Below are 16,138 nucleotides of genomic sequence, written 5' to 3'. Positions count from 1 at the left end.
CAAAAATAAAATACACATCAATTGACTAAAAGTGCTCATCTAGTAATAACATGAAAATGACAAATCCTATACCACCGCACTAAATATAAATGCCAAATATAGGCTTGGATATAATCATACCCTATAACCTCAATTAAGACCCAAAAGGAACATCTTTGACTAGTGCCTAAAAGTTGATCATGATGGTACCAGGCACATTGGGGGGGGGACATTTTTGGGACTGCCACTGAAAAGGCCTGTTCTCATGTTGCCACCCTCCACACCTCCATTGGTAGGGGCGCACAAGGAAGGACCTCAGATGATGAACTCCATGTAGATTGGTATGGGGAGAGGCACTCCTTCAGTTATTGGGGTCCTGAGCTCCATAGGCTTTACAGGTCAAATCAGCACTTTAAATCAAGTCTGGAAACACAAGCAACACTTCCCAGGATTTCTTGGGGAAAGCCATGTCTGTTTAAAGTGGAATAATAGTGGAATAAATGTATGGTGTGAATGCAGCCTAAAAGGAGCAGCTGTTTAAGGTTTTTGACAGCAGTCCCCATCACCCACCCAACCAGGTAGAGGCAAAGACAGGAGCTCGTCTTGTTTCTCAGGTCTCATTTTGTGAGGAAAAGGTCTGGCGTAGATGGAAGAAACAGAATTATCACACGCCATATAAGCATCCTGTCTTGTGACTGCCTTTTTTCAATTTTTATTTTGCTGTTATGTGCCTTCAAGTGCTGCAAATGCACAGTCCATCGGTATTTCCCCCCATGTTACAAACTGAAGGGGGAGCAAAGGCTCACAGTTACATAACAACAACCCAGCAATATAGTGCAATTTTTTTCTATTTCCCCCATATTTCTGTCCACAACTCCTCTGCCAAAGGTGTATTATTTATTTAATTAATTAATTTGTATCCCGCCCTTCCTCCCAGCAGGAGCCCAGGGAGGCAAACAAGGCACTAAAAACACTTTAAAATATCATAAAAACAAATCTTAAAATACATTAAGACAAAATAGCGTTAAAAAAATTTTTAAAAGAAAAAAAACTTTTAAAAAGGGTTAAAAACATTATTAAAAAACATATTAAGCAATTCTGACACAGACTGGGATAGCTCTCAACCTAAAAGGCTTGTTGAAAAAGAAGTCTTCAAAAGGCGCCGAAAAGATAGCAGAGATGGCGCCTGCCTAATATTCAGGTGTAACTGCGCGTGCGTAGATAAAGAACCCATCTACGTTTCTTCTCATGCTCTATCTCTATGGCTGGCTTAGAATTTAACGTAAAAGATTGTTCTAAGGGGCGGGTTCGTGCTTCGGCCTCTTCCGCTATAAGCCAACCAGAGAGCGACAGTAGCACATGCGTACTTCATTTTGTATATGGTCGGATAGAGTGAGCGAGCTGCGTTGTTGCCGTCGCTGTATTCCTGTCTCTCTTGTGCGGAAGAGAGTTCGGCCGGCAAGATGGAGAGTAAGTGCTTTAGAGAGTGTTAGGGTCGACCTCGGACCACTTCACTCCCTTCCTGTTTGTGTGGAGGTACATCTTTCCGCTTTACTCCAGGTTGACTAATACGGAGTGACTCCGTTTCTGGCCTCGCAGTCATTAAAGCTGTCCCATCCTACCTATTTGAGAAGTGGGATGGAGCTAACCACACTTTAACCCACCCCTTGATGCAGAGTTAAAGCCCATTTCTTTACTGTGGATCAGTTGATCTGGAGTGACTTTCGTTCTGGCCGGACCTTAGCTAAACCGGTCTTTTTTTTAACCACCGTTTTGAGGAGTGGGGAGGAGGCGGAGCTATTTTTGTCACTTTTTCACCCACCTTCTCATTGGGAGTACCGCAGAGCGCTTAAGGAATATTAATACGTGTCTGCTGATCATGTGAATGTGGCATAAAGGGCCAGATCCCCTCAAGGCTCAGACCTGAAGCAAGCTAAGTGGGAGAGAAAGATAACTCAGGATATATCAACCCAGACACAAGCCTCTGTCACGAAAAATCTTTTGGAAATAGATACAGGGCCCCCAAAGATACCTGGCAGTGGGGAGGGTGTAAGCATCTTCCTCAGGCTAGGATGATTTCTGACACTCTCATATGCTTTGTTTCTCTTTAGTTTTATTTGTTCTCCTTGGGAGTCACTAAAACAGTCTTGGTTTTTAAATGCAGCATAAGACTTACTTTAAAAAAAAACAGTTGGCTTTTGGTGGCTGTAGATTAAGTAATGTTTGCAATTTTATCTGTCTCATCTTATACGCCAGGGGCGGCCCTCCATACTCTTCTAAATGGCCCTTGTGACCGTCCCCAAACCACACCCCCTTTTCCCAAGCCACACCCCTCACTGGCCCTGCTCAGCAGCCTCCAGGCGTGCTTTTGCCAGTGTGGAGTCTGCCCTTGAACAGTGTCAATATCTCTTGCTTGTCAGGATGGAGAGAGAGGGTTGTTGTTATATACCTTCAAGTCCATTACAACTTATGGCGACCCTATGAATCTTTTTTGGATATATTCATAGTTTCTGTGTAGACAGCTCTGACTTTTATCTGGTTGGAATAAGCCTGCAGTAAGAGTCACAGCCACTGCCTTGCCTGTTTTTGCCTATGACCCCCACATATGGCTCTTGGCAGGTTGCCCTTGAGGGTCCCCACCCGTACTAACAATGAACTCAGTTCTCCACGCGTGGATCCTGATGTGGCCAAAATGGCACCATCCTTGCACAACAGGGATGTACTGGTGGGTATGGGGAAACTCCAACCTTCACAGAAGTACAAACATGCACACACAAACCTTGGGAGGGGTGAATGTAAGGGAGGGAAAGACCCACTCAGCCAGTGAAGACTGAATGTGTTTGATGGCCACAAAACAGTGAGTATCTCTTGTGGAGGGTGAAAAACTGAGGAGGAGGAATGGAGTGGAATGGAATGGTTGCAAAAGAGCATGGTTGGCTGGCTTCCATCCTGGCCAGGAGCACCCCCCATTTTGTTGCAGAGCCTACTTGTATGTCTTATTATTTATTATTACCATCCCAAAGCCTTTGGGATTTGGAGGGTTATGAATCATGTCTGTCTGTTGACATCCTGCTCCATCACACATGAATGACTTAAGAAGTAGAACCCAGCATTGAGCTGAGGGAGATAAGGCAGTGCTTGATTCATTTGGGGCCATCAAGAGCAAGGAATCGATTTATCCCCCTGTCCTAATGATGCCCCTGAGGCACATGGCTGTACTTTTCTCCTATATGAGGGAATGACTACCTGTCAGTGCCTCACTAACCTAAAAGGATTGGGGAGGAGCAAAGCAGGTGTAATCTGCTGTCCAAGAGCATGCATGTTCACTCTAAACCATGGTTTGGCTTAGTGTGAGGCATGAACACAACCAGTAAGCAAATGCTTTTCCATCAGGATCTGGGCTACGCTGAATAACAGGCAATCTTAAGATCTGTAGTGTTCCCTCAAATGTAAATTTATGAGTGTGGAGGGGTGTGTGACATCAATATATGTGCTGTAAAATACACATATGGGGGACATATTAGGAAGAGTGTGCTGGATTCCATGTACAACAACAAATGCCTGTGTTTGTAGGCCAGTCTGCTTCAGTAGCAGGAACATTACATTTTGCTCCTTGGTTTTGAACATGAGTTCTGTGAATTTTCTATTTGGAAAGGGTGCATGGAAACCTCTTCCTTTCTCTTCCAGGTGTGTTATATAGACAACTGCCCCAGCAGACAGCGACGCTTTTGAACATCCAGGTACACTCTGTGTGTTAGAATGCATGAAACAGATGTGTGTGTGAAGAGGAAGCCCTGATTCAGAGTGTGCTTGTCAGAGGAGGATGTAGAACGATAAGCATGTATTAAGATGAAGCGAGTAAAAGACCTGCACGTGAGAAGCGCTCTGCTGTATCCTGTCCTGTATCTTGCAAAGGGAGGATGTTCTGTTGACCCCCCACACACACACACACACGTCTATTCTACTGGAATGGGTGTTCAAAGCAAAAACAGAATTATACAGAACGACTTTCAGTCTTACAGCATTTTTTTATGCTGACAGACCTATGCAGTTGTTTAAAATGTCTCTTGAGTAGCCAGACATTTTAATAATTGTTTTGTATTGCTTTTAGATAGGTTTATGTTGCTGTACGCCTGATGTTTTGTATGCTGGTGTTTTGTGAGAGGGTGATATATAAGTATGTTTATAAATAAATAAATGAAATAAGTGGGATCCGCAACAAAATGTTGTAGTATAGAATGTTCCTGTTCGGTTGCTCCGATCAATCAGCTAGGATACTCCATTCCATTTTCTCTTCCTGTCAATCAAGCATTCCGTGGCCACTAAGCATGCCCATTCCTTTTTGCTTGTATGTGTGTTTTGTCCAATAAGGTTTTCCACCACCAGCAGCCGTGCAAAGATTTTTTGTACTTCTGCAAACCTCCTGCAAGTGGCAGAGAGAGGGATTTCACCAAGCATGTGCCACCTCCTTTTTTGTGGGTGGTGCTGTTTTGGCTACATAAGGATTAGCACTTGGAGAATGAGTTTGCTATTAGTATCCATGGAAAAGTACATGCTTAGCATGTATAGGCTAGAAATGATGGCTCGTATTTCCAGTGTTGGTCCTTTTAGATCTAAAATTACGGCAAAGATGTCTGAAAGTTCATTTTGGTGGCCTCACTTCTATTTAGCATCTGTGACTTTAGGAACTCTGGGTTTTTTGCAGCCTCAAGGAGCGAAGGAAGCGGAGGCCTTTGTGAAAGCGTTTCTGAAGCGCAGCATGCCCCAGAAGAGTGATGAAGCCATCCAAGATCACTTAACCCGAAAAGCTGTCATCCTCAAGCACCTTCACAAGAGGAGAAAAAGGCAGAAGAAGAGAAAGGGGAAAGGGCTTTCTGCCAAGCAGAGGCGAGAGATGAAGCTCTTTGAGATTAAACCAGAACACCAGAGGTAAGGGTGCAAGATTGGCCCTTACAAGACTGGTTTGTAAGAATTTGAATAGTCAGGCAACGATGTGGCTTTTCCAGAAGCTTTTGAATTGAAAATTTTCCAGAATAGTTTGTAGATTCTATGAAATAATTGAAGGGAGATACTTGATTTGGGGAAAGTGAGACACCAATAAAGTGAATTTAATGTGGTTTAAATATAATAAGCAAACAAATTTACTTGGAAATCAGTTTTATCGGAATACTTGTGAATATTTTAGTTAGTTGATTAGTTAAACTTACTTTCTATGCCACTTTTCAGCCAAAAGGCCCCAGAGGCAGCTCACAAAAGTTAACACAAACACAAAATCTGTTCTGCCAGGCTTACGCAGGCAATTGAGAAAATGTCTTTTTGCAGTAGTGGGCCTTTGTTTTTACTGTATTTTTAATATTTTTATTTTACACGCCTTATTTGTTGTAAACTGCTCTGATGTTTTGAGATGGACTAATGGTCTGATTCAGTATAAGGCAGCTGCCTAGATTATACAAAGCGCTACATTGCTTATTCAAAATAATTCTGTAATGGTACTTGGCCACTAGAGGGCAGTTTGTGATCTTATTTAAAAAAAAAAGTTGCCTTGTTTTAAATTTGTGCATAATCACTTTTCCTTTGAGTTGAAGTCATTTCAAGTGGAAGAACTATAGTGTGAAGGGATCACTCCACTCTGGTGCCAGTCATCAGACAGGATCACTTTCTGGTATAAAACAGTCAACAAGGAAGTATTTTGCAACACCGCAGGAGGTAGAATTCGGCACAGACTGTCCTAGTGTATATAAAAGGCAGGTGGTTGTGTTAGTCCAGTAAAAAAATGAAATAAAAAAGCAACCGCAGTGTAATGCCGTTATTGGGTATCGGCTCAAATGTCACAAAGTAGTGGAAAGTGGGAAAGTATAAGCTTGCTGTTGGCTTTGGCGTTCCTAATCTAAAGCTCGGCGTAGACTCGGTGTGCCAGTGGCTCACCTATCTTGTGGAAGAACTGTTGGTGGGGGGTGAGGAGCATATGTGGGATGGGGAGGGAATTGTTGAACATTGGGAGAACATTCAGAATTCCCAAACATTAGAACGTGACTAAGAGCCCATCTGCCCCATATGTTTAAAGCACCATTCTACTTTAAGCAGTCATGGCTTTTCCAAAAGAATGCTGGGAAGTGTAGTTTGTGAAGGGTGGTGACAGTTCTTGGGAGACCACTATTCCCCTCACAGAGCTACAGTTCCCAGAGTTCCCTGAGAAGAGGGCTTGATGGTTAAACCGTGCTGGGAATTGTAGCTCTTAATCGCCCTATGCCAAAAGCTGATGATGTGGCATCTCCACCAAATATGGTAGAAATCCTCCCTTAACTGCTTCACAATACCAGCGCCTACCATCTTTTGTAGGGTCGATCTCAACTTCCTTTCCAAGTAACCAATGCCATTGTACTGCCATCTTAAGCAGTTTTCTTTATCCTGAGCCCTTCCCAAACAAGAAGGCCCAGACGTCATCCAATATTTCCTCATTTTGAGACTTTCTCCTGTTGTTGTTGTTTTTTTTTATCACGTACTGATTTCATTTCAGGTTCCACTTGTAACGTTCTATTCATAAAATCAGGAGGAAAAGCATTTTTGAAATCCTAAACAGAATTTATTTAATAGATGCTTCAAAAAATATAGCCGCTATGGGGAAAACTTAAAATAACACTTTTGACTCGTTCTGCAGGTATGAGATCTTTGTACCGTTACATGAGCTGTGGAAGCAATACATCAGGGATCTCTGCAATGGACTCAGGCCAGAGGCGTAAGTTCACTGGGCTTAAGTCATGGGTGGATCACTTTGATTGACCGATGGGAGCAGTGATGATCAGAGGCCACTTCTCAGGAAGGCAGGGGATTCTTCCCCAACAGAAGGCCTTCTGTTAGTTCAGGGATGAGGAAGCTGTGGCCCTCCAGATGTGGTTGGTCTCATAACTCCCATCAGCCCCAGCCAGCATGGGCAGTGGTAAGGGAAGATGGGAGATGGTGTTAGCCACAGGTTCCCCATCCCTGCATTAGAACCAGATGTAATTGGCCTTCTGGAACTGTATGGCTTCAGTCTTCCGGTGGAGGATCATGTGTCTGAATACTTTCCCCATGACAGGGGCCATGAAAACCTACTTGGGTGGCTTTAAAAGAGGATTAGACAAATTCGTGGAGGATAAGCCTATCAGTGGCTACTAACCCTGATGGCTGCGTTCTGCCTCCACTGTCTGAAGCAATATGTTTCTGAATGCCAGTTGCTGGGAATCACAAGTGGTCTTACCTGCTGGCTTCCCCTGGGCATCTGGTTGGTCACTGTGAGAACAAGATGCTGGACTAGATGGGCCACTGGCTTGGTCCGACAGGCCCTTCTTATATTCTTATGTACTGGTATTACAAAATACAGAGTATGGTGGTAGTGGAAAAACTGACAAAGGTTAAGAATGGCCAGGGGAAACAAAAAGAAGTAGCCTATTTCAGAATGGTTTTAATTTTATTGTGTATGTTAACAAGAAGAACAATGACAAAAGCACCACCATCTCAGGACGCTGATCTTTCGAACTCTTAACTACTTGTTCATACTGCAACGAGAGTAATACCTCCAGCAATGCCAGACATAACCTGACACAAATCAAATAGAAATACTGGTGAAAGTATGATGGACAGAACGTTTAGCTAATGACATATCTAATTGCCTCTGAAACTCTGTGTTCATTTGTAGTGTTTATGTGTGTTTTCGTGTATTTGAAAAGATGAAGACTTTGCCCATGCCATGTTCCTTGGATATGGAATGCTAGTGTGTTGGGAAGAGAAGTTCTACCATAGGAGGTCTACATGCAGGGATATATATATTGTGTTTTTGATGTGAGAGATTTTCAAACCTGGCTTCCCTTGCCTCTTTTGAGACAATCCAGAAAGGCTGTACAAAGTTATTTTACTCAATATGCTGTTTAGCTTTAAAAAGCCTTTTTTATAAAAGGTGGTGTCTGGTAGCTGTGTGTGTGTGGGCATGTTACTTGTTTTTCTAGGCAATGCCAGTTTCCTACTCTTTTTAGATAACGCCTGAGGCAAACTAAAGCTACGTGCAGGCAAGTGCATGGAATTCCATGCAAGTGAATGAACAGGCTGGTGGAGGAGAGAGAGAGTGATCCATCCCTCCTCTACCTTTAGCACAAAACAAGGGGGGAGGCCCACTTCTCTGTACCCTGCATGGATATTCAACTGTCTGTCCCTTCTCTGCCAGCCCCTTGCTTTTAGCAAGCCCCTTACAGGCTAGTAACTTTGTAGGCTTATTTACAAGCCTGTTTTAAAACAATATTTTCAAGTCAACTAATTTAATCCTGTTCAAATGTTTAAAGCAAATGGCTTGATATTTCTTGACATTGTAATGTTAATCTTCATTTTTTTACAGTTTGAAGAATTTTAATGTATGCATATATATATATATTGTTTTAATTAGGCAACCGCAGATGATTCAGACCAAATTGCTAAAAGCTGATCTTCATGGAGCTCTTGTTACAGGTATTTTTCTCCTGATCCTAAATATAGTAGAGTGTCATCCGCTTAAATAAGTCTTAGTAGATTGAGTAATTGATCAATTAACTCTGCATAATTCGCATATGATAAACCAATAGTTGCAAAGGAAATAACGTACTTTTTATGTTTAAATGACATGTACATAAGAGCCCTGCTGGATCAGACCTGATTGTATCCAGTTGGTGGCTTTGCACAAGGCCTTTTGATCCAGAAGGAGACATTTGTTAATGGGGGGATGAGGAGAAGCAATTTTTACTGATTTCCCCTTCTCCCTGCAGCCCCAAGTGTCCCCAGAAATCTATTCTGGATATTATGACTGTGATGATGAGTTGTGTTCCGTGCTTGCCTCTGAAGGTGATTTACAGATAAAAACAGATAAAACACAGTATAAGTTGTAAAACAACACAAAATGAACACCTAAGGCAAAGTGGGACCTTTTCATCTAGCTGGGAAAGCACTTTTAAAAGTTTAAAACTAAAAAAAATGTTTTGCACGTGAAATAAAATCATAAAGCAGGGACTCCTATCTTTGAAGCTAACTTTTTTTCTTTTTCCATACCTTTACTCACAAGCTCAATTAACCTACAATCACCAGGGATTCACTGTGACATTTTGTTGTGGGGGCTCACTTGTTAAAAATAACTTTTTAAAAAACTGGCTCCTCAATATATCAGGGCCACTATTTAATGAGTCCGTGACCTGATTCCATCAAAACTATCTTGGACCGATAAACTGTGTACCCGCTTGCCTTCCCTTCCTTCTCCTATCACGTGCCTATCTTTAGCACTTCTAACCCACCTTGTTTTAAACCTCAGTTTCTTATGGTGTCCAAACTGGGAAACTATGGTTTAAGTGCTACTTACATATCAGGTTATGAAACCAGGTCAAACTTCATGAGTTATTACTCTGCTTTACTGTTGATATGCTGCCAAAGCATCCAATCGCTGTAATGAGGGTGTGTGTGTGTGGGGGGGTTATATGTCAATGTTTTATATGATTTTTTCACCTGTGGTATATTATATTTTGTATACATTTCTAAATGTAAGTCGCTTGGAGACCTTTTAAGTAACAAGCAACTAATAAGTGTAATGAATAACAATAATACACTTTTGAATTTTCCTTGTTTGCACAAATCCACTAAGTGTTGTAATAAATAGATGCTGACTTTAGGTAGATGACACTTGCTGCATACATATGCAATTGCATTCTGCACTTGCCACTTAGGTATGCAGTTGCATTCTGCAGTGCAAACATAAGGAAAGCACACAGGCAGGTGAATTATTGTACTGACTGTTATGCTACAGCTGACTGTCCAATCCCAACAATTTGGTTTCTTTCTTATAGTGACAAAATCCAAATGTCCTTCCTATGTTGGTATCACGGGCATCATCCTGCAGGAAATGAAACACGTTTTCAAAATTATCACAAAAGAAGACAAACTGAAAGGTACGACATGGAATACATCTTAGACTAATTTGTTGTATTAATAGGTCACGTCAAATTGCACAGTGAATCACACCTCCTCCTTCAGTAAATGGCCGTTCATATAGTTTAGGCCTGGAAGGCTGTTAAGAGCTGCCAAGTTCTGATTTTGGTATAAAAATGAAATTGATGAATAGCAATTCAAAGTATACATATACCGATAGGGTGCATCCAAAGGAAACTTTTGGATTCAGCATGATCTAAAGACCTCACAATATAGTAAGGTGAGAGTGTTGTTGAACATTCCTTGCACTCCTGCAGTTCTTTTGCCTATCCTTATTTCTCGATCTCGCAATGGCCATCATAGCTGACAATTGGCACACATGCTCTGATGTCAAGAAGTCTCCTCAGGTCTGGTCTGTTGCTGTTTGCAGTACTTAGGGGTTTTAGTCATGGCACCTGAATTCCAACGTCTCTGAGCAGCTTGTGTGAAATCGAGCCCTACCCTCTGTGGGATTTCAGTTTATTGGCCTTAGAGCAGGGATGAGCAACCTGCAGCCTGAGGGCCACATATATCCCTCAACCAATTTCATGAGGGCAGGGAGCCTAGAGGGAGATGAGTGTTGGAGGAGGAATATATGGGGGGAAATGTTGAAACAGAGCAATGGAAGGAGGTGAGGTGGGGGAAAGTAGAGGCCAATATTAGGGCAAGTGGGGCACTGCCCCACCAACTTCAGTCTGTCCCCCGCCAGTCTCCACCAGCCTCCCTTTGTTCTTGCAACCAATGCAAGGGATAGGGCTGGCTGTCAGCTTCCTCCTCCTTAATCTCAGCATTGCCTTTGTAGAACGAGCAGAGAAGATGATGGGGACAAAGCTAGGATTAGTTGGCTCTGCCTGTGATTGGCTCTGGCTCCACCTCCTGCGGGCCTCCCGGTCTTACCAGTCCCGATGGGCACCAGCCTCCACTGTGGGCAGGCAGTTGGTTCAGTACTTGGGCAAGAGCAATCTGTTCTTTTTCCAGCAGACCACTGGGTGGATTGCTAGGTGTTGGGGCAGAGAGAAGAAGTGGTGGCTGAGAGAGAAGAGTGGGCCTGGGCACTTTTGCACTGCCAGCATGCATCCTCTGGCAGATTACCCCAGGGGGGATGCATCCCTCGGCAGGAAGGAAAGGTCCCTCACTCCTGCCTTAAAGCCTTGCAATGAAAGCAGACGGTACTCCATGCTTAGCAAGTGATTGTGCTACTACCTGTAACTATGTCACTTGAGTCCCAACTTCAGTAATGCCATACCTCGTGTAACTGAAACAGTTGCAAATTCTGCCTCTGAGCATTATGCAGAGAAGTTGAAAGGAAGAGGAACAGTTGATCTGTAACCTTCCCCCCCTGGAAATTCAGAAGCCATCCTTTGTTGCTTATGTTTCCTTCTTGATTTGAAAGCTCTTCGGGGCAGGGAGCTGCCCCGTTTGTTCTTTGTTAAGCGCTATGCATGAGGAAGGTGGTATATAAATAAGAAAAGTACCTTACAAGACTCTGCAAATGCACCGTCAAGCCGCTGCAGCATTGTTTCTTCTTGGCTTCCCTTTCAGTCATTCCAAAGCTTAACAATGTCTTCAGCCTGGAGATTGACGGCTTTGTATCCTATATCTACGGTAGCAAGATCCAGTTCCGAGCCAGCGAGCGTTCTGCAAAGAAGTTCAAAGGAAGAGGAACAGTTGATCTGTAACTTTTTTCCCCCCTGGAAATTCAGAACCTGATGTTTCCAAGGAGTGGAGAGTTTTCATAGCTGTTCATGCAACCTGAGAATCTGAAGAACTATCCTTGTTTTAAATCGGGTTTGAGAGAAATGTTTCCCTCTTCACATTATTGAATGCTTCTTAACCTTAATGAATGCTTCTGCAGTTTTCCAAACGCCCATTTTGATATTTTGTACATTATTTTTTATCAATGTTGTTAAGCTCATTTGTTAAATAAAATCATTTCCAGCTATCTTTTGTTCCACTTGCTTTCTTTGCCACGGTGTTGACTTCTTCTTTTTTTCAGAAAGTTTTGAAATATCTGGGTTGTTCGCATTAAGCTTTTCACAGTAGTGGCATGTGTTGTGATGGCATATTCATGAGACTATTGCAAGGACTTCTCAAGGACAGCTACAAATAAAAAACCCTTTACAATAGGAAACGACGTGATTTTGGCATGCATTTTTGGCTAGGAAGGTGATGGGTCAGCTGTACTTGGCAGAGGACTGGTGTGCTATGCATGCAAAAGGAGAAACTTATGAGGGTTTTTGTTTGTCCATTTAGCCAAAGGGTACAGAACCTCCAGCCACTGGGCCATTTTGGGGAGTGGGTAAAGGCAGGGCTTCAAAGGAACAATTGGGAGCTTAAAATGGTTTTGCTGAAGCAAGACATGCTCCCAACCACCCATCAGCTGATGGCCAGTGGGAGTGGGCCTTGCTCAAGGAGGGGGAAGGGGTTTCTACTCAATGGAAGCTGCTTCTTACTTCCAGGGTGCTCTTTGAAGCCACCTTGCAGTTCCTCTTTCCACCTCTGACATCAGAGATGGAGAGGAAGAGCGCAGGGAGACTTGCAAATGTCAAGGGATTTTGACAGGTGGGCAGGGCAACCCACCTGTCAATCGTGACATAATAATGGCATTGTGTGATTGGCAGGTCGGTTGCCCTGAGGGGTGGGGGCAGATAAAGATCTGGAGCCAAAAAGGTTCCCCACCCCTGATCTAGCCTGAGTGGTGGCAGCTCTTCATTGTTGATCCATATATTGCTGGTCTTCTTTTATTGGAGATGCAAGATATTGAACCTTGTACCTTTTTGACATGCAAAGCGTGTGTGGTCCACCACTAAGATAGCTTCTGTCTTCACTCAGTGACCCAGTTTGCATGCAGCGCTAAGCCAAACCATGGCTACATGCAAATGAGCAAGAGTTGCGAGGCATGGAGCAAAAACATGGTGCTGTTCTGCTTCTCCCCTGGGCCTCTTTCTGCTGTGCTTTCTAAGTCATGGTTTGGCTTAGCATTGGGTCTGAACCCAGGCTTATGGTTTGTCTCCCTCCATACGAATCAGAAACTATAGCCAGAGATTCTTCTTGGCTTGCCTCTATCAACTAGATGTGGGTCCTGCGAATTCCTCATAAAGGTGGAGTCTGGAGATGAAATATAAAGCAAAGAAGAAAAGCTAATAACACTCGCTCCCATACACACACCTTTTGCCCCAAAAAACACTCATTTTCTACCAGAAGTACAAAAGAGTCTTGAGACACCTCAAAGGTTAATGGGTTAATTGTGGTGGAAACTTCCATGAGCAAAAGTCCACTTTCCGGAAAGTGCTCCTAGTCTACAAAAGGTTCTAGTCCACAACAAATCTGTGAGCCTTCAAAGTCCCAAAGTTTTGTTTTTTATGTAAACTATTAGCAAGGGAACTCCTGTACTATGTATATTTAGCCTTTTCTCCTCCTTTTTTCCTCCCGGTGGGGGTTATTTCCAGTTGTAAAACCCCAAACACAGTTTGGGGTTGGGGAGCAGGAAAGGGAGCTTGCCTCCCTCATCTAGCCTGCTGCCTAACCACGCTTTGAAAATTATACGTTTAACAGGCTGTCTTCTCGCTTTAATAGTGAGATTCAAAAGATTTGGAAAGAATAGTATTCCATTGTCTGTATCTCTTTGTAATAAGGTTGGGGGTGTTTTAAGTGCTAGGGTGGTGTGCAAAATTGTATGAATTATTTTGATTGTTCTGGGTTTTTGAATGACGACTTGGAAAGGAATGGCATTGTTTGCATATTTTTTTCCAGTTTCTGAAAAAGGCTCTTTTTTCACAGTTTAATAGGCAGGTGTTTATTGCTGAACATACAACAACTGTTCCCCCCACGCACCCCAAAAAAAGATTATGTAAATACAGTCCATCTTCTAAGGCTAGAGCCCCTCCCATGTGTTTCTTAGGGCATTCTGTTGAACCATGTAAACTCCAGTGTCTGTCTTCAAATGGAGATGGAAAATATCTCTTTTGATACTCCTATGAGCAATACTGGTCCCAAGCTTTGTAATGCAAAGTTTCCCCCATTGTTTTCTCTTTGTGGCAAGGAAAGGGAGGGAGTGGCCTTCCTACCATGCACAATTATCGAGAGCAAATGTGTGTTGCAAAGATTAATTATACCAAAATTAAAAATACGGAATGCACACTGACATTGAAATGACAGAGAATAGCAGAGTGTTCAGTGGGATAGGATTATAAATAAGGACAAGCCTGAGCACACAATTTCTTTTGCAACAACAATGGCCTATGCATAAAATATTGCTGTTCTGGAGCTTCGTATTTTAAAATAGATTTGAGCCTTAGGTCCTCAAGCAGTGGTTCCCAAAGATTTTTCTCCATGGGCCACCTGAAAATTGCTGAGGGTCTTGGCGGACCACTTTTTCTGGCCTGTTGTAGCAACTAGAATGCACTGTGCTAGATGTGGTATGTTGTTTTTTAAGCTCAGAAACAGGTTTCAATTCTCTATTTATTATTTATTAATTATTTTATTTTATTTTATTTATATACCGCCCTAAGCCAAAAAGGCTCTCTGGGCGGTGTACATAGAAGATAAAACAAGCAAGATATATAAATACAGTAAATATAACAGAATCAAAAATCAAAACAACAAGCAACAAAAACCAAGCAACATCAAAATATAACAATAATAAGATACTGTTTAAAATACACTATAAAAACAATTATTAAAATACATTTTAAAATGCCTTGGAGAATAAAAAGGTTTTCACCTGGCGCCGAAAAGATAGCAGCGTTGGCACCAGGCGTACCTCGTCAGGGAGACTATTCCACAATTCGGGGGCCACCACCGAGAAGGCCCTGGTTCTGGTCACTACCCTCCGAGCTTCTCGATGGGATGGGACTCGGAGGAGGGCCTTAGATGTCGAGCGCAGTGTACGGTTAGATTCGTACTGGGAGAGGCGTTCCACCAGGTATTGCGGTCCCATGCCGTGTAGGGCTTTATAGGTCAAAACCAGCACTTTGAATTTAGCCCGGAAACAAATAGGAAGCCAGTGCAGACGGGCCAGAACAGGTGTTATATGAGCGGACCTTCTGGTCCACGTCAGTAGTCTGGCCGCTGCATTCTGGACTAGCTGTAGTTTCCGAACTATCTTCAAGGGCAGCCCAACATAGAGCGCATTGCAGTAGTCCAACCTAGAAGTTACCAGAGTGTGAACAACTGAGGCAAGGTCATCACTGTCCAGATAGGGACGTAGCTGGGCTACCAATCAAAGATGGTAAAAAGCGTTCCGTGCCACCGAGGCCACCTGGGCCTCAAGAGACAGGGAAGGATCGAAAAGAACTCCCAAGCTACGAACCTGTTCCTTCAAGGGGAGTGTAACCCCATCAAGAACAGGATGAACATCCTCCATCTGGGCAGTGAAGGCACTCACCAACAGCCTCTCGGTCTTGTCTGGATTGAGCTTCAGTTTGTTAGCCCCCATCCAGTCCATTATCGCGGTCAGGCAACGGTTCAGCACATCAACAGACTCACCTGAAGAAGATGAAAAGGAGAAATAGAGCTGCGTGTCATCAGCATATTGATGGCAACGCACTCCAAAACTCCTGATGACCGCACCCAGCGGCTGCATGTAGATGTTGAAAAGCATGGGGGACAGTACCGATCCCTGCGGGACTCCACAACGGAGAGTCCAGGGTGTTGAGCAGTGATAAAACAGCAATCGATAACTTTCATCGTTACCTGCTCAGTTTTGTTTTTGCTACTACCATTATATTTTATGTTATTAGTATAAAGATGTTTATCTCTCTTACTGTTGTATTCAAACCTCATCATTAATTTGAGTATATATAGCATGTCTCCTCTTTATCTTTGTTTGCTGCTGCTTCTATTCCTCTCCGCACGTTGTTCTGTATATACTATATAATTACCAACTCTTGAAGAAAAGTAAATGTTAATAACCTGAATAGCTCCTATTTAAATGGAAGTTCAAATCTGTGAAGCAAAAACAATGAGAAAACCATGTTAAGCCGGTTGAATTGGCTTTCTATAAATGATTTGTAATTCTGTAAGTAAGTTGTAAGGGGAAATAGTTCCTTCCATTTTCTCATTCCAAAAATTTATAGAAAGAGCCCATCTCTCAATAAACCTGTTCTCTTCTAGATGCGGTATGATTTTTAACTGTGTTTTGATTGCGCCTTTTGTTATATATATATATATGTTATTGTATTACAGTTTGAATTCCATAGAACTC

General features: G+C 42.7%; 1 protein-coding gene across 1 annotated transcript; it reads left to right on the top strand.

Annotated features, from left to right (window-relative positions):
- The first annotated feature begins 1,300 nt into the window (after nucleotides 1-1,300).
- Nucleotides 1,301-11,875, top strand: POP4 (POP4 homolog, ribonuclease P/MRP subunit). Its single transcript, XM_061593864.1, has 7 exons — nucleotides 1,301-1,449; nucleotides 3,667-3,719; nucleotides 4,685-4,908; nucleotides 6,638-6,715; nucleotides 8,393-8,454; nucleotides 9,813-9,914; nucleotides 11,476-11,875. The coding sequence occupies exons 1-7, from the start codon at nucleotides 1,443-1,445 to the stop codon at nucleotides 11,610-11,612; spliced, it is 663 nt and encodes a 220-aa protein (XP_061449848.1). The 5' UTR covers nucleotides 1,301-1,442; the 3' UTR covers nucleotides 11,613-11,875.
- Nucleotides 11,876-16,138: the final 4,263 nt, after the last annotated feature.

The sequence above is a fragment of the Rhineura floridana genome, chromosome 13 (genome assembly GCF_030035675.1).
Source record: "Rhineura floridana isolate rRhiFlo1 chromosome 13, rRhiFlo1.hap2, whole genome shotgun sequence".
NCBI classification, from domain to species: Eukaryota; Metazoa; Chordata; class Lepidosauria; order Squamata; family Rhineuridae; genus Rhineura; species Rhineura floridana.
Note: the sequence above shows the minus strand (reverse complement) of the source record. Positions and strands in the feature narration are given on the sequence as shown.

Coding starts and splice junctions, on each gene's coding strand:
- POP4 (XM_061593864.1), top strand. Junction 3,720..4,684: donor CGACGCTTTTGAACATCCAG/GTACACTCTGTG, acceptor GGTTTTTTGCAG/CCTCAAGGAGCGAAGGAAGC. Junction 4,909..6,637: donor ATTAAACCAGAACACCAGAG/GTAAGGGTGCAA, acceptor CTCGTTCTGCAG/GTATGAGATCTTTGTACCGT.